General features: G+C 38.3%; 1 protein-coding gene across 1 annotated transcript in view; it reads left to right on the top strand.

Moving 5' to 3' along the window:
* The first annotated feature begins 500 nt into the window (after positions 1–500).
* LOC106871512 (ATP-dependent RNA helicase DHX8) overlaps positions 501–19,065 on the top strand; it is a 21,330-nt gene continuing 2,765 nt past the window's right edge. The window contains exons 1-20 of the mRNA XM_014918015.2: positions 501–738; positions 1,963–2,048; positions 2,178–2,342; positions 2,649–2,758; positions 3,807–4,266; positions 6,258–6,356; positions 7,077–7,187; positions 7,782–8,076; positions 8,280–8,380; positions 8,822–8,969; positions 9,944–10,125; positions 11,137–11,331; positions 12,903–13,088; positions 13,379–13,465; positions 14,448–14,571; positions 15,023–15,204; positions 15,447–15,587; positions 15,681–15,974; positions 16,985–17,113; positions 18,078–18,274. Coding sequence (XP_014773501.2) covers positions 645–738; positions 1,963–2,048; positions 2,178–2,342; positions 2,649–2,758; positions 3,807–4,266; positions 6,258–6,356; positions 7,077–7,187; positions 7,782–8,076; positions 8,280–8,380; positions 8,822–8,969; positions 9,944–10,125; positions 11,137–11,331; positions 12,903–13,088; positions 13,379–13,465; positions 14,448–14,571; positions 15,023–15,204; positions 15,447–15,587; positions 15,681–15,974; positions 16,985–17,113; positions 18,078–18,274 — 3,386 coding nt within the window. The 5' untranslated portion in view covers positions 501–644. The remainder of the gene's footprint in view (positions 739–1,962; positions 2,049–2,177; positions 2,343–2,648; positions 2,759–3,806; positions 4,267–6,257; positions 6,357–7,076; positions 7,188–7,781; positions 8,077–8,279; positions 8,381–8,821; positions 8,970–9,943; positions 10,126–11,136; positions 11,332–12,902; positions 13,089–13,378; positions 13,466–14,447; positions 14,572–15,022; positions 15,205–15,446; positions 15,588–15,680; positions 15,975–16,984; positions 17,114–18,077; positions 18,275–19,065) is intronic.

The raw sequence follows: 19,065 nt of genomic DNA, 5'->3' as shown, positions 1-19,065 counted from the left end.
TTTTTTGCTGACCAGGTGCTAAACTAGATCCTGAAAGTTATAAGGGGGGAAAATGGGATCGTGTGAATTTTCAGAAAGTTCTCTCCCCACCCTACCGAAAAACATTTTCCTCACAAGTTTGTTTATAATCGTAATCTATGCCGTTTGAAAGGTATTTCTGTAAAATTTCATCAATATATATCCATTTTCCTGAAAGTTATGAGGGAAAAATCGGATCGTGTAAATTTTCGGAAAGTCCTCTTCCCACCCCTCCACCCCCCGTTCGTTTGCGCAAATTTTTGTTTTCATATTCGTTTTCTACACTTTGTTTTTACACCAGTTAGACTAGTTTTTCCTTTTGTTTTGGTTACCGGCTGTTAAACTATGTATCAACCATTTGTCTACAGAGAAAAACATATTCCGTTGATTTGTTCGTAAATAAGTGAAAAAAATATCCGGAAGAATTATTCATTGTGAAAACAGTAATATTTTAAGCCAGAGATTTTTTCCTGTTACACCGCTATTGCATTCTGGGAACTACGTATTTCCTGTTTTGATATAAATTTTGGAAACGAATGTTAAAATAACTTCATTTATTTCCACTGAATAATTTATATAATTACTTCTTCTTCTGATTTATAATATTCACCATTTATTGATTTAAGATGAATGAACTCCAGAAACTTGAATATTTGTCTTTAGTCTCTAAAGTTTGTACAGAATTGGACAACCACTTGGGACTAAATGACAAAGATCTCGGTAAGTTAGTCTTTAGTAAGAAAATGATAAAAGTTAATTTTTGTACTTTTCTAAAATTTAATTTACATGATTTATTGATTTGATATTTTATTTTATTGGTGTGTGTATTGTTTTGTATCTGACTGATATTCTATATATATCGAAGTCCACCAAGGAAGTTATTGTTTTTTTCTAACGCGTGAAAAATACAAAATGAACATATCTGTGTATACCTAGGTTGTTCAAAACATGCACAGGTTGTGTGTATTACTGTTATTGTTTGGCTGGGTAAGATAAGCTGGTGACTGTAACGAAGCTGTCTACTATCGTATGACGACATTGGCCACCGCCATAGGTGAATGTAATAAATGCGATAGTGACGTTCGGGCCCTTTCTCGGGTGTATTATTGACATAACTAAACTAAACAGCTAAAAATATGTGCCCAGAGTAGTGAAACGATGGTATCTTGTAACGTTCAAGAAACAAGACAAAGCTTGTGTGTGTGTGAAACCGACTTTGGTTTCATTCAGCTTTGGCATAGTTTGAACGATACTCTTTTACTTGTTTCAGTCATTTGACTGTGGCCATGCTGGAGCACCGCCTTTAGTCGAGCAAATCCACACCAGGACTTATTCTTTGTAAGCCTAGTACTTATTTTAGCGGTATCTTTTGCCGAACCGCTAAGTTACGGGGACGTAACCACACACACACACACACACACACACACACATATATATATATATATATATATATACATACATATATACACGACGGGCTTCTTTCAGTTTCCGTCTACCAAATCCACTCACAAGGCTTTGGTCGGCCCGAGGCTATAGTAGAAGACACTTGCCCACCGGAACCCTGTGGTTGGTAAGCAAGCTACTTAACCACACAGCCACTCCTACGCCTATACAATTATATAAACATAATTTTTTTTACGAAGATTTTCATGACTTAATCTTTAGGTCTGACTCTGTTAATTTGAAAAATCTCACCTTTTCCCTCCAACAAGGTCTAGTTGAGTGATTACCCATACTCTAGTGTGGTGTATTGTGCTACATATGTTTGTTAAATGTTTTATTACAGTGGTGTGGGCCACTTTATGATAAGCAATATCTCAGAAAGCAAGATAGGAAAGAGTTACCCATGCCTGATGTATACAAATATGCTTAAACATACAAAAATATTTAATTGTTCTTTAATTTGCATCAGAAAATATTTTAATTGATCTCTTTTTTTAACAGCTGAATTTGTCATATCCCTTTCTGATAAAAATGACACATTCGAGAAATTCAAGAAAGTCTTGGAAGAAAATGGTGCAGAATTTTCTGTAAGTGTTAATATTTGTTGTTCGTTTTATGTCCATTTTCCCATGCTAGCATGGGTTAGATGAATATACTGTCGAGGCATTGTTGTACAGCTAAATGCCCCTCCTATTATAATTTTTTGTTTGTTTCAGGACTCCTTGATTGCCAATTTGCTGCGGTTGATCCAAAAGATGAAACCCAAGCCCAAATCTGATTCCAGTTCATCTAAGTCGGTGCCTTCAGAAAATACATCTGATGCAGAATTGAAGCGAAAGCTTTTCCCTGGACTGGCTCTACCAAACAACCCTAGTATGAGGGTAGGTTTAAATTAAAATTCAAATTGGTTTTAGTGGTTGTCATTGTCCAGTGTTGTAATTAGCAGATTGTATCTGAAGTTAAATGTAGCAACAGAAAACTATCCACAATCTACATATTGATTCATTTGATTAGATTTGTGTAATATTGGAGTTAGGGTTATATAATTATGTTATCTTTGGTTAATTAGTTGAAAACTCTGGTGCTAAAGTATTGAGCTGATTGGAAATTGGTAAATGGTTTGTTGGTTTAAAATGCTGTTTGCATTACTATTTTATTTCTATGAAATAACGTTTTTCTCTTTTCAGAATCTACTTGATGATGACTATGAAAAGAACCAAGATAAGAAAGTCGTCACTGAAATGATGGGAGAATTAGAGGCACTTTTTGAGAAACCTGCAGAAAAGAAACCCAAAGAGTGAGTTTGATCAACTTTTTTTTTTAATACAGTTCGATATTTAAGAGATGAGGAATTATGTACATTATTTACATTTGACAGATATTTGTCCTCATCTTGTTTGTTGTTGACACAATGTTTCGGCTGATATAATAACATTGAAAAATACCTTTGGAATGAGAACCCAGGTCCAAAATTTCCCCAAGGCACCTGATGAAGGCTGGAGGGTACATCAGCCGAAATGTTGGGTTAACAAGCAAGATGAGGACAAATATCCGTCAAATGTAAATAATGTAAACTTTTTTTAATATTTTGCTTATTTATTTAATCATTAAACGTTGATGTTTGTTTATATAGTAATGAGAAATTAATGATTTGACATACCATCGTTGGGTAACTGCCGGTCTTTCTCAAAAGGTCTTGCCAGAGCCTGGACAGAAGGTATGGTCAACCTCAATCGATAAATTCTGTATATTATTCCTTCAAATTTCAAGTCAGGACCGACAAAGTTACCTCCCCTGCATACATTGCTGGACCTAAAAACAAATGAACCAAGGAACCTCTACTTGGTCATTTGATATACTAGAAATAACAGCCGAATGTTTCCAAAGCACATTTACAATCTTGAAAAAACAAAAAAATGGAATCATAAACTAGAATTTCATCATAAGTGTACTACGTCAAGGCTGACCAAGAGTTAAACAACTCATTGAATGTCTTGTTTATTTAGCAATGATTGAACAGTGAATCCATGTTTACGCCTTAAACGGAATGAAGCATGTAACTATGATGTGAAGTATAGAGACACATGTGATGGAACAGTTGCGTTAGGAAGGGCATCCAGCTGTAGAAACTCTGCCAGATCATATTGGAGCCTGGTGCAGCCTCTGGCTCACCAGTCCTCAGTCAAACTGTCCAACCCATGCCAGCATGGAAAGCGGACGTAAAACGATGATGATGATGATGATGATAACTTCCAGAAATACCTAAGAATGAGGCTATTGGATCGGGAAGTAGACTATCTAAAAAAACTTGACTAATTTCATTCCTTATTACTTCATTTTTACAGGGAAACACATAATGACTCTACCAAACACAAACACTCAAGGAGCCACGAAAAGTCCCCGAAGCACCGTCGACGCAGCAAATCAAGAGAACGACGACGTAGTCGATCACCAAAAGGTCGCCATCGCAGCAGATCACCAAGGGGTCGTCATCGTAGCAGATCACCCAGCAGTCGACGATGGAGTAAATCTCCACGAGGGCGTGGTCATAGATCCCGTGAAAGACAGCACAGCAGATCTCCAGATGATAGTGGTTACTATCAGTCTAAGAGCAGGAAACGAAGTCGATCACCAAAAGACTCCAAGAATGGCTACAACAATGATTATGAATATTCACCAGACAGATGCAAGAGACACTCCCTCAAATCACATAGTCCTAACCGTACTCGCAGAGAACTGGCACCTGATAGAGACCAGACGAAGGAGAGGAGTGGTGACATGCCAATGGAACCACGCTGTGGACAGGTAATCTGTTATTCTTTTAGCGTTTTATTGGGTTACCCCTAACACAACCCACTCCATCGCCCTTACTACTCTGTCCCTGCTCTCTCCACTCTCATTAAGCCTTCACACAAATTCCTTTCTCTTCTGATCCTCCCACAACAGCATCTACCCTGTTACTCTGTTCATTGCCACTCGTCATCATATTCATCATCATCATCAAATGTCCATTGTCCATGCTGGATTCAGTGTGACAAGGCTGGCCCTTTGAAATACAGGTACAACAGAAACAGGAAGAAAGAGTGTGAGAGAGTTGTAGTGAAAGTATACAGCAGAGTTCACCACCCCACCCCCTGCCGGAGCCTCATGGAGCTTTGGGTGTTTTTGCTCAATAAACACTCACAACGCCCAATTTGGGAATTGAAACTGCAATCCTACGACTGCGAGTCTGCTCCCCTAATCACTGGGCCATTGCGCATCCACATATATGTGTGTGTGTGTGTGTGTCATTGTGTCTGTGTTTGTCCCCCACCACTACTTCACAGCCAGTGTTGGTGTGTTTATGTCCCCCGTGACTTAGTGGTTCAGCAAAAACAAACAACAGAGTATGTACCAGGCTTAAAAAGGAAATAAAGTCCTATTATTGATTCATTTGACTGAAAGTTTTTCAAGTCAGTGCCCCAGCATGGCCACATTTTAACAACTGAAGCAAGTAAACGATAAAAGATATATATGACCTAATGAATACGATAAAAAAAAAAGAAAAACTAACCTAGTATTGATAATTTGGTTGTCAATGGGTTAAATTGGTGTGCTGTGATTAACAGAACTCATTTCGTAGTCATTATTGCATGTAAGCTTAAAATGTCTTTTGAAATTAGTTTTTCTCTCCAAAATGTAAAGAATGCCATTTTTTTGCTGTTAAAGTGTTTAGTGTAGCAATTGAAGATGTTACTACTGTCTCTGTGCCTGTTGGAACCATTACAAGCCCTGTAGGGGGCTCTGATGTAATGTTTAATCAAGGGATCCTTGTCTTTAAGGGAGTCTAACTGAACCAATGTTATAATATTGTAAAATATTTAAGGCGACGAGCTGGCAGAATCGTTTGCACGCCGGGTGAAATGCTCAGCGGTATTTCTGCCATTATGTTCTGAGTTCAAATTCCGCCGAGGTCGACTTTGCCTTTCATCCTTTTGGGGTCAATTAAATAAGTACCAATTATGCACTGAGGTTGATATAATCGACTTAATTCGTTTGTCTGTCCTTGTTTGTCCCCTGTATGTTTAACCCCTTGTGGGCAATAAAGAAATAAATATGTAATATTGCAAAATACAGGCTAAAATTTTTGTAATGTGAGGTAGACATACAGTTTTGATTGTCACTTGTAGCTATTTCACAGCAGCTGTGTTGACTAGATATCATTGGAAAAGGCATGAACTACTTCACAGCATCTTTTTTCTTCCATCTGTAATGATTGTCTATTAAAAAAAAATAAAACCCAACAAACCTCTCTACCTGGTCCTTTTATTCTGTTACTGGTTTCAGTATTGCCAACATACTGGAGCACGGCCTTTAACCCTTTCAAATTCAGGTTACTCTGTCAAATGATTTGCTTATTTGTTCACATTGTTTTGAATTAATCATAAATTATCTTGTAGCTTCAAGATTTTGATGATGTGAATTGTATCATTATCTTCATCGTTTAATGTCTGTTTTCCATGCTGGCATGGGTTGGATGGTTTGACTGGGGACTGGCAGGCCAGTAGGCTGCGCCAGGCTCCAATCTGATCTGGCAAGGTTTCTACAGCTGGATGCCCTTCCTAATACCAATGTGACTGTGCCTTTAACTTGCTAACCTGTCCAATGTCTCTGTCACTATCCAGTCTCATATTTTTATTGCTACCCCATTTACCTGTCTAATATTTCTATTGCTACTCTGTCTACCTGTCTCGTATTTCTTCTTCCACTGTTACCTTGTAATAATGTTTCTTCTTTGTTTGTTGTTGTTTCTTTAGATCTACAATGGCAAAGTTACAACTATTATGCAGTTTGGTTGTTTTGTTCAACTTGAAGGTCTCCGAAAACGATGGGAAGGACTTGTCCACATTTCTCAGGTATTCTAATGTCTTTGGATAAATTTTCATTTTCCCTTTTTTCTTCTTTTCCTGCAGAAACTGATTGCCCCATTTTTCACTTACCTTTTGTCAATAAATATGGAATCAACCATCGATGTATTATTGCATGAAATCTTCAGGTTTACATGTATAATCCTGTTTGTCTTCTTACCTGACAAACACCACTTATGGTTGTCCAGCAGGTTCAGTGGTGTCCATCACCTCTTTCATTTATGAATTTGTTTGACCCTCTTCTTCTCCTTTTGAGGTTCTTTTAATGACTAATGTCTTAAAGAACTGCAATAATGAAGAACACAACTAGACTGCCTACTGAAGAATCACAACTACCGTTATCTTGGCTACAACCACCTTGTACTTCCACAGAGAAGGAATCTACAGAAATTATGGTAATTCCTTATTGCAGAAGTCTGTTCAGTGAATGGTGGGTACCATAAAGCAAGCGATTAAATGCCTTGTGGTTTTCATGCTGTTTCATCTGAGTTTTAATCCTGCTGCTGTCCCTCTATAAATCCTCCTTCCAGAGTTGATAAAATAAGTATTTTATTTTGTAATTACTCTACTAAAGTCAATTGAAACAATTGCACCCGTTCCCTCCCCAAATTTCTGGTTTTAAGCCTCTTTAAATTTTAAAAAAAAAAATGATTCCTCAAAATTTCATGTTTTGTACAATTTTATGAATGTCTGTGGTTCTTTTTCCAGTTACGTCGAGAGGGTCGTGTGACCGATGTGAATGAGGTTGTACAGAGAGGTTTGAAAGTCAAGGTGAAGGTGTTGTCATTCACAGGCATTAAAACCAGTCTGTCGATGAAGGTGAGTACAAATTCTTCTATATTTCTGTCAGGTTTCTTGTTCTTAGATTTGTGAGGATCCCCCCCCCCTGTCAGCATGGAAACCGACATATAAAGATAATGATGATGAAATTAAGTACCAGAGTTGATATAATCAACTTGTCCCCTCCCCTTAAAATTGCTAACCTTGTGTCAAAAATTCAACCTAGGTAGGGGGGCTCTGAAAGGGGTCTCAGGGAGTAGCATCCTTGCCTTCCTGAGCTAGTTTTCCAGCACATTTCTTAAAAATCGTGGTAGAGGCCTTGGTCTCAGGACCACTCATGTCTAGAAACTGAGGTTGGGGGTAAGCAAGGGCATGCTCCCTGTAGAAAATCCAGCTTCAAAAAAGCCTCATGATAGCAAAGGAGAATGGGCACCAACCAGCCCAAAGGTTGGGGTAGGCGGCATCTACCTACCTCAGTTGCTATGGCATTGAGGTAGATCCCGCCATCCCTGTTAATGGAGAAAAAACCTAGATTTAAAACACTGGATGATGATGATGATAATATTATTTTATCCTTTGCTGTTTTTGCCAGTGAATAATAATTGTAAAAATTTTTCTCCTGTTTTGAATTAGGATGTTGATCAAGAAACTGGAGAAGATCTGGATGTGGAGCGTACACGACGTCTTGTTGGTGGGGAAGTGAAAGATGAAGAGAGTCAGTCTCGAAATCCTGATCGACCCTCATCAATGCCATTGATAAACATTCCAGAACCGGAAGATGCTATTGCAGATAGGAACAGAGTGAAGCGTATTTCGTCACCTGAACGCTGGGAAATCAAACAAATGATTGCTGCCAATTGTATTGATAAGTCAGAGCTTCCCGATTTTGATGAGGAGACTGGCTTGATACCAAAAGATGATGATTCAGGTAAGTTTATCCCTTTTATGGACATACACCTATATATTTTTTTCCTTTCCTTATACTTTATATATATATATATATATATCTATATATATATGTATGTATACATACACACACACAACTATATGGAACGTTTGTCCGTGATTTTTACTCTTCTGTTCAATCTTTTCTTTATATCTGACTTTGTATTTTTTGCTTTCCTCCTGCAGATGAAGATATAGAAATAGAACTTGTAGAAGAGGAACCACCATTTCTACAGGGCCACGGCCGTCAAGGGGGTCTTGACTTGAGTCCTGTGAAGATTGTCAAGGTAATGGTTTACACTGTTTAGTTAAATAACCCCTCCCCTCAGCACACACACACACACATAGGTGCAAGATTTAACTCCTTATACACTCATATTTGACAGGGAAGGAGGTTTCAAGCCAGTTGGTTCCTTGATATAACTCTTAAATAGTGAAACAACTGTCCATAGATCTATACACCTTTCCTCTTTTCCTTCCACACTTTCTGCTGATTTTAGCTGTTAGTTTCCACCAAGGCTGATTTTGCCTCTTATCTTTTCACGGTCAATATAAATAAACACCAGCTGAGCACTGGGATCAATGTGATCTAGTTTTGCTGGCCTTGTGCCAAAATTTGAAACCGTTGTTGTTGTTATTTTTATAAGATTGATGTTACTCCTCCAGAAAGTAAAGAAGCAGTAAACATTTGTTAACAGTCGCACTCTTTTTTATTATTATTATTTCAGAACCCTGATGGCTCATTATCTCAGTCAGCAATGATGCAAACTGCTCTTCAGAAAGAACGCAGGGAGTTAAAGCAAGCTCAGAGGGAGGCTGAGATGGACAACATTCCTTCGGGGTTAAATAACCACTGGATAGATCCAATGCCTGAAGGTTCCTAATTTTTCACTCCTTTCAAATTGTAGCATTTTCTCTTCACCATTCTGTATCTCACTCTACACCTCTCTCTATCCTCTTCCTCTCTCACTCTCCTCATTTCTTCAGATTGTTGCTAGTACGTTTTGCTCCACAAATATTTTGTCAATGGACCAGTACTTTAAGAGTGTGTTCACAGTTGAGTGCTGTCGCAGACACGAAATCACTCAACCATAAAGAGAGAGAGAGAGAGACATATTTCCCACTCAACTTGACTGACCAAGTTATCTCCCATGTCTAAGGTCACAGACTAATTGCTGTAGCAGGATTTGAATTTGGAACATTGCTGCAACTAGAACAGCCATTCCCTTCACATTCACTGGGGAGGAAGATGTTTGATCCATGTGGCTTTAGAGGCGTGAGATGTGGGATAACAGTGTCATGTTGGACTGGAGGATGGAGAAAGTCGTGTAAGGATAACAGTGTGATGAAGTGAGAGCTTGGGATAACAGTGGGCCGATGGAGTGGATGATAAGAGCAGGCTGAAGAAAGACTGGGCAGTGTTTTTAGTATAATGCCAATAGGGCGATAGAAAATACAGAAATGAGTCAATTGAAAGAGTTAAAGTGAGGTCAGCAACTGCAGGACAGTAGAGGCCAGTATATCATCATCGTCATTTAACTTCAGTTGTCCAGCTGGCATGGGTTGGACGGTTTGACTGAGCTGGAAGGCTGCACCGGACTCCAGCCTGATTTTGCATGGTTTTCTACAGCTCGATGCCCTTCCTAATGCCAACCACTCCAAGAGTGTAATGGGTGCTTTTACGTGCTACCAGCACGAGGGCCATTTGTGTGACACTGGTATCTGCCATGACCGTGATTTTGCTCAGCTTGATGGGTCTTGTAATGTTTCAGTGAAGTTGTAAAATATTTCTGTATTAATTATTGATTTTGAATTAATTGTAATTAATATTGGTGTTTTTTTGTATCCAGTGGAAGGACGTAAATTGGCTGCTAATATGCGGGGAGTGGGGATGATGCCAAACGATATCCCTGAATGGAAAAAACACATTACTGGAGGATCCAAAGCTTCGTATGGGAAAAAGGAAAAGAAATCCATATTGGAACAACGTCAGAGTTTGCCCATTTATAAACTGAAAGATGAATTAACAAAGGTAAGATAATTGCTGGCATTAATAACCTTGTGGATGGCAACTCTCCCAGCAACATCCACACACTTTGTTTCATTGTCATGATTGATTTTACTATAATAAAGATGTGTTTAATATAACCACCGTCATCATCATCACCTCCACCATCATCATCACCTCCACCATCACCACCACCATTGCCATCATCATCATCACCACCACCATTATCACCACTATCATCATCATCGTTATCACCACCATCATGCATGTTTTAAGAATCAGTCTTCAACAATGTATTTGCTGTAAGAAGAGAGTTGTCTTTAATTGAGAAATTTGTAAATGTAGTTGATGAGGATTTGAATCAGAAGAGTGTCAACCTGGGAGGTGTAGGGTTTATTTCTTGTAAATGGTACAGCATTATGCTCAGTAGCAGAAACTATTCTTGTCCGATATCAGGCTTTAAATACCTGTGGGGAGGCACAGTTCTTTACAGTAAGTTGTAAATAAGTGGAGAGGTACACTTCACTACTGTAAACTGATTCTATGGGGAGGTGAAGTCCACCTCTGTAATCTACCACGATATTGTGTAATTGATGAATGCTTTGTTGAATTGTGGTGCTGAGTTCAGATTCTTCCATTGCTGAGGTTTGGAGACTGATGGCTTCATTTGCTGTTCTGCAACACAATGAAATGTTAAGACTTAGCAAGTTATGAAGTTCACTGTTTGGTTAGGAAGGGCATCTGACCATGGACATCAAGGCAAAGTAGCCATGGGCTTATGATGTGGTCCTCTCACTCGTCAGACCCTGTTGGACTGTCTAACCCATTCCAGCATGGAAGCTGGACATTAAATGAGGATGAAGATTTATAAATCTAAGTTTTCCTTCATTTCTTCTAACTGAACTTAAACTACACTAAATAATTAGGATTCAAGCCTGCAGATATGATATGTATAAATATATATTTGTGTGTGTGTGTGTGCTATAAATATATTTACTTTATGTATTTACATTTTGTTTTTCTTTCACTCAAAAGGCTGTCAATGATAACCAGATTCTTATTGTTATCGGTGAAACTGGTTCTGGCAAAACAACCCAGATCACGCAGTATTTAGCTGAAGCAGGTTACACAATTCGAGGTAAAATTGGCTGCACCCAACCCAGACGTGTCGCAGCCATGTCAGTGGCTAAAAGAGTTGCTGAAGAATTTGGTTGTCGTTTAGGACAAGAGGTAAGTAATACCATTTAGTTACTGTTTTTACCTCACAACACCATTGCCGTTCCCCCTCTTTAATAAACACATTTTCATTGTTTCTTCCCTAAAAATCTGGTGAGAGAGAGGCACAGACAAGAAGTAATGATACAGGCTGTGTTAGTCGTAAAAAGGAGATGACCGAGCAGATGAGGGGTTGGTTAGGGTTAGAGATGTGGGCAGTATTTCAAGATAGTTCATACTTTTGACTATTATTATGGAGGGAACCGACATGTCGTAGATGCAGAGCTTTGTCTTCTGGGAGATGAAGCAGTGGTGCCAAAGGAGTTTCCATAGGGAGTGCATGACCCCAGCAGCCAGACCACTTTTGTGGTTGATCTTTGGGATCAGGTTTCCATTGTTGCCGACCGTTGGAGTCCAGGTAGGTGAAGGGGCTGACAAGCTCCATGACATCAGGGCCAATATGGAGCAAGGGGGGGTCTGGGCCATTGCCGACATGCAACAGCTTGGTCTTCACTCGACTCACCTGAAGACCCTGGCAAGGAGGATCAGTGGCTTTGGTAGCAGATCCCCGAGGACCATCAGATGGTACCATCACATTTCCAGTGGAGGACTGTGTGTGTGTGCCTCCCGCCAGATCATCCTACCAGGGCCTTACTCTTGTTTGGCACAGAAACTGGGGCTTGAATGAGGCCCTATGGCAGCAGGCACTACACCAGGATGGCTGGACGTGATTAAGAAAGATCCCCAGAGGCTTGCCATCATTTTGAAACTTGCAGAGGGCTTAGTATGGGATTGCCAGTGATGGGAGGCACTGGTGGACCTGGTCAGCTCCATGCATGATGATGTTTGTGGGGCCACTAACCTATGGTGACCCCCAGCACCATCGAGCATGAGTGAGTGACTGTCATTCCAGCTGTTGATAGGACTCATTAAGTTGAAGTAGAATGTGAAATTAAATATTCAAATGACATGGTGGAAAAAACAAATATTTATATTTAAAATAGGATAATCTTAAAAAAAAAAAAGTTTCAAATATAAAAAAACAACAAACTTGATTAAAGATTTAGATTTTATTGGTTCAGTAGTTTTAGAGTTAACAGAATGGATTTAGAATGAAGAGACCAGCAGACAAACCTGAAAATAAACAACACAGGCGCAGGAGTGGCTGTGTGGTAAGTAGTTTGCTTACCAACCACATGGTTCCGGGTTCGCGTCCCACTGCATGGCACCTTGGGCAAGTGTCTTCTATTATTGTCATGGGTCAACCAAAGCCTTGTGAGTAGATTTGGTAGACGAAAACTGAAAGAAGTCAAGCATACATACATATATATATATATATATATATGTGTATGTATGCTTGACAACCAATGTTGGTGTATTTACATCCCTGTAACTTAGCAGTTCGGTAAAAGAAACCAATAAAATAAGTACTAGGCTTACAAAGAATAAACCCTGGATTTGTTTGACTAAAACTGGTGCTCTAGCATGGCCAGTCTGAAACAAAGAAAAGAATAAAAGAACTGATAGCTTATATTTGGGTGGAAATGATGCTAGTGTGTCACATTGTTACAACTTTTGTTCAACAGGTTGGTTACACCATCCGTTTTGAAGACTGCACCAGTCCTGAGACAAAGATCAAGTACATGACGGATGGGATGTTGCTGAGAGAGTGTCTGATTGATCCGGATTTACTACAATATGCTGTAATCATGTTGGATGAGGCCCACGAACGAACTATCCACACAGATGTATTGTTTGGCTTACTGAAGGCGGTATGTAGTGAACTTAATTAAATGGTATTCATTCAGTTAATTGATAATTCAATCACTTTCATTTCACATCTTGTTTTTTTTTTTTTTTTTTTTTTGGTAGTTCAAATATTCTTTTCTACTCTAAGCACAAGGCCTGAAAGGATTAAAGGCAAAGTCAACCTCAGTGTGAACCATGTCCACTCTGTATTGAGTTTACATGCATGTGAATGTATATGTGTAGTAGTAGTAGTAGTAGTAGTAGTGGATCTAAAATAGTAAATATTCTCTGATTTATTGTCCTATTTTCTCAGGCTGTCAAGAAACGGAAAGAATTGAAATTAATTGTCACCTCAGCTACTCTGGACTCAGTGAAATTTTCTCAATACTTCTTTGAAGCTGTAAGTATTCTCATTGATTTCTTCATTTCAGTTTCTTTTCTAAGACATAGATTCCAGTTATTTTGTCAGTTACGTATTTCACATATTTAGTCAAGCATATATTTTTCATGTATTTAGTTGACCACTTATATTTGTTGTGGTCATTATACACCTTGTAATATTTACCTTCTACAAGGTGTTTGAAACCTTTACCTAATAACTTATAGTTGATGGGCATTTGTAAACCAGGTGGGTAGGTTATATCTTAAAATATATTTCATATTTTAATATCTAAAAATTTATTTTCTACTTTATTCTTTGACAAGATTTCATGCTTTAGAATTATCAATTATTTTGTTAGGTATTTGGTTGTTTGATGTCATACGACAGCATTGTATGGCTTACAACTGTATATTCCTCTACAGTTTCCACATGTATGGTTCTTTACAACCATACAAATATCACACATTGCTGTTTGTGCCTGTTCACTCTTACATGTACAACTCACCACCAAATATATTTATTTGGTGCCACATGTACAACATACCATTATGTATATCTGTCAAGTGCACATGTATATCTGTTCAGTGCTACATGTACAACACAACCCTATGTATATCTGCCAGGTGCCACATGTATGATAACACTATTCTATATATATCTGTAAACTGCCACATGTACAACACATCATGGTATGTTAAAGTAACATAGTCACTTGACCTGCTAGAGATAGCAGCCATATCTCTCTCAAATCACACCTCACTGTTTTAGAACAATCCACATTGAATAGTGTAGTCTTGGGTTCCCTACAAAAAGGAAAAGACAGGATGGTCATGGTTGGAATATCTTTCTTCATAGAATTGCTGGTCAGATCTGACACCACCATCAATTCTGTACTGTATGTGCAGTGCCACATAACACACTCCTTGATTCCTAGATAGCCCTACACCCCTCATCTGCTATGAACGACAATAGTAAATGAAACTTGTATTTCCATTTTCAGCCCATTTTCACAATCCCTGGCAGGGCCTACCCTGTTGAGATTCTTTACACCAAAGAAGCTGAAACTGATTATTTAGATGCTGCAATGATAACTGTGATGCAGATCCACTTGATGGAGCCACCAGGTCAGTAGTTGTGTGTGTGTGTTTTATGTCTGTCTGTGGAACATGCTTAATAGTTAGTCTTCAGGAGAGAGAGCTTTGAGATTTCAATGATGGCGGCTGTTAATTTTTAGAATGACACTGTAGGGTAAGTGCAAGAGACCAGATATGACCAATGTGAGCATTAAACAAGTAGAATATTTTGGCCAGATTAGGCCGCTTTAAATGTTAAAGCGTTAAATCACTTAAAAACAAAGTTTATATCATAGAACCAGGAATGGTATCAAAAAAGTTACAGGTTATTTTTGATTGAGAGACATCAGGACTTGAGGTGGTGACTAAAATCTACTGATATGATAAAACTGAATGTGTGTCTGTTTATTAAATTCATTAAGTGTTGTAGTAGTTTCTATGGTAACTGGTGTTGTAGTAAATTCTGTGTGGTTGAATAAATGTTTGTTTGTCTTTCTTGTAGGAGACATATTACTTTTCCTCACTGGTCAAGAAGAAATTGACACAGCCTGTGAAATCTTATACGAACGTATGAAGGCTTTGGGACCTGAAGTACCTGAGTTGATCATCTTACCTGTATACAGTGCCCTTCCCAGTGAAATGCAGACCCGTATTTTTGAACCAGCACCACCAGGATCAAGAAAAGTAAGACACTGGTTAAGTTCAATAAAAATATATTTAATGATGAGGATATGAATGAATTTAAATCAGAGGCAATGATATACTGTGAAAGAAAAATGTTGGTAGTAACTGATATTATATTTATTTATAGATAGATTGACTTGTATAATGTTAGCTAGAACTTTGTAGTGGTGAAAAAATAAAATACACACAGAAATGATTTCCCTATAAAGGTAAATTAGTAATTTTTTTTTCAATTTTGTCAGGTTGTCATAGCTACAAACATTGCTGAAACCTCTCTGACCATCAATGGGATCTATTATGTTGTAGATCCAGGGTTTGTGAAACAGAAGGTATACAACTCTAAAACTGGAATGGACCAACTTATTGTGACACCCATATCTCAGGTAAGTGCAACCTTCCTTTCTAGTGTTGCATTGTGTGAAGTTAGATTAGGGTTGCCTGTCACTATTTCACATTGTCTGTTATGTGTTTCACAGGCTCAAGCCAAACAGCGGGCTGGACGTGCCGGTCGTACAGGTCCAGGAAAGTGCTATCGACTCTACACTGAACGGGCTTATCGAGATGAGATGTTACCCACAAATGTCCCTGAGATCCAGCGCACAAATTTGGCCAGCACTGTGTTGTCCCTAAAGGCCATGGGGATTAATGATCTTCTTTCCTTCGATTTCATGGACGCACCTCCCATGCAGACTTTGATCTCAGCCATGGAACAACTTCATGCCTTGAGTGCACTGGATGACGAAGGTTTACTGACAAGACTTGGCCGCAGGGTAAGTTGCTTCTCTCATCTCTCATCCTGTCAGGGATGTTATTATTTCAACACATTAACCACCACAACCTGTCACTGGGACATACCAGTGATGTCACATTGCATACAGTTTAATTACAAAGAAATGTAATATTTTTTTGCATTTTTACAATATTCCATAATTAAACTTTAATATTTAGCACTCATGTTATTTAGATATCCTCGAGACCATGTCAAAAATGCAAAATGAAATATTTTCTCAAATTATGAAAACGTACCACTGGTGATGCATCTGGCAGTTGTGTGAAGTTTGCGATGAGCCACCAGGGGTACATGGGGTGACTAATGTGTTAAACTGATAAACCATTTATGAGGAGAAGAGTGTATGAAGCATGGGTATAGCTGAGAAGTGAGGTATTGTGAAGTGATTGGAAGAGGAATAAGATGAACATGCTCTGGGAGTTGTACACTGTTAACTGAATGATTGAATCAAACAGAGAGGTGACACCAGGGCCATAGATTGTGGCAAGTGTATGCGTTGGTTTGGATGTGGGTTGTTGAGTCGATAGAGAGAAGAAATTCATAGGACAAAGAGAGATCTGGAAAGATGATGTGCGGATAGATACATAGGCCAGAGCCATACCAATGATTTAAGACGGAGAAAGTGAAAGGTCTTGTTTGTATATCTTTGGAAAAACATGTGTAAAAGTGAAGATGATGTTTCGTTTTAATCTTGATCTGGATGCTTCTTTTTATTAACAAAGACAAAAATGGTTTTCTTTTTATCTCACTCTGAGAGAATCAGTTGCTGAAGAGGAAAAAAAATCCAGTCTTCCCCTTAACATTGTTAGGTCTGTGTTTGGAACATACTGTCAGCTCTTTTACTAAACCCTTCCAATATCTTAATTGTTAGAAACCTGGTCACAGAAGATGCCCAATCTCAGTTGTGATTTCTCCATTTATAAACAGGACTCCTATCTTCTGTATGTGTATATATATATATATTTACTGTTGTGATTTCTCTATTTACAGATGGCTGAATTCCCTCTGGAACCCATGTTGTCCAAGATGTTGATAATGTCAGTTCATTTATCCTGCAGTGATGAAATCTTAACAATTGTATCAATGTTGTCTGTTCAGAATGTATTCTATCGACCAAAGGTTAGTTATACGCGTGCACACACGCCCTTTATATACATATTTTGTCATATATATCATCATCATTGTTTAATGTCCACCTTCCATGCTAGCATGGGTTGGACGATTTGACTGAGGACTGGTGAACCAGAAGGCTGCACCAGGCTCCAATCTGATGTGGCAATGTTTCTACAGCTGGATGCCCTTCCTAATGCCAACCATTCCGAGAGTGTAGTCCAACATATATATATATATATATATATATATACACACACACACACATACAGAAGTTAATATCGTTCAGTGAGATATGAATTACTAACCCACCACAGAATTTATTCTCTGTGTAATACTTCAACTCATGAAGATTTTAGAAAAGGGAAAAAAATGAAACCTCTTTACTTTTCCTAGTCTCTGGAAAAGGGTTAAGAATGTCTACAATTATATTTGAGTAATTCCTGTTTGTCTTCAGAATGGTTACTATTGTTAATGTTCAGTATAGACTGTGGTACATTGGTGGTAAAACACGAGTGCTTATATGCACCAAAAGACCATATGAGTGGTTCTCTCTAGATAAATAACGCAGTATTATGTGTTCTAACACAACATACTCTTTTAAGTGGGGATTAAGATAGCTTCTGTCACGCAATTATTTTTTAAATAGAAATATGTATTGGTTTGTTATCATTGTTCTGACGTCCACATTTCTACAGTTCCATGCTCGCATGGCTTGGACAGAATTTGTTGAGGTGGATTTTCTGTGGCTGGAGGCTCTTCCTGTCACCAACCCTCACTTATTTCCAAATAAGGTAATATTCCTTCATGGCCAGATATGTTTTCATGGAAGATTGGAAATTCACACCACTTATATGATGGTGATGCTCGTTTACAGCTATCTTAAAATGTCAAGACAAGGAAACCCTAACACACACATTTCTACTTTAAAAGTGTAATTCCCTTGTTCATTAAAACTGACCTTATTTTCCAGGACAAACAAGCACTCGCAGACCAACGCAAGGCCAAATTTCACCAGCCTGAAGGTGACCATTTAACTCTGTTGGCTGTTTACAATTCTTGGAGAAATAATAAATTTTCCAGTCCTTGGTGCTATGAAAACTTTGTCCAAATTCGTACATTAAAAAGAGCTCAAGATGTCAGGAAACAGATGTTGGGCATAATGGACAGGTACCGGCAGTTTGCTCTTTCAAGACTTTTAAAATTTTACCATGTTTTCATTGTCTTTTTTTTTTTCAATAGGTTTAATGGTTTTACATATGTAAATAATTAATGATTATTTTGAAATTGTTCTTTTATTCGTTAACTGGTTTGAGGTATTGGACTGGCCATGCTGGGGCATTGCCTTGAAGGGTTTAATTGAACATATCAACCCCAGGACTTATTCTATTAGTCTCTTTTTGCTGAAGTGCTAACATACAGGGATGCAGAAATCACCCAAATTGTTGAGCAATGGGATTGAACCCCAAACTACATGCTTCCCAAGTGGATTTCTTAACCACTTAGCCATAGCAGTGCCTGGCTTTCCCAAACGTTCACCCTTTTAAATACTATAATTTTCCTACTTGTAGTTGCATCTTTTTTCCAGTTTGGTAAATTTAACCAAATAAATCTGGCAGGCCTTTTGCTGAAAGATCTAATGTTCTGCCCATGTTCAGGGTTGACTTTTGTGCTTGTCATTGGTTCATCATTTGAACTATTTTTTTTTTGGGGGGGGGGTTCTGTGTCTCAGTTCATCTATATATATAAAAATGAGAATGTGTGTCTGTCTGTCTGTGTGAATCCCTAAAACTCGAGAACTACGCAACCAATTTCATTCAAATTTTACACATGCCTTACTAGTTGTGTTTTAGTCAAAAAGAATTATTAACTTCTTGCAGAGTTCGAGCCCACGGCAACATAATATCTCCTCCACTATTTAAGTATTACGTGTCAAAAGTGAAACAAAAACACTCATGTCA

Source organism: Octopus bimaculoides, chromosome 18, assembly GCF_001194135.2.
Source record: "Octopus bimaculoides isolate UCB-OBI-ISO-001 chromosome 18, ASM119413v2, whole genome shotgun sequence".
Classification (NCBI taxonomy): domain Eukaryota; kingdom Metazoa; phylum Mollusca; class Cephalopoda; order Octopoda; family Octopodidae; genus Octopus; species Octopus bimaculoides.
This window is presented reverse-complemented; position numbering and strand designations above follow the sequence as displayed.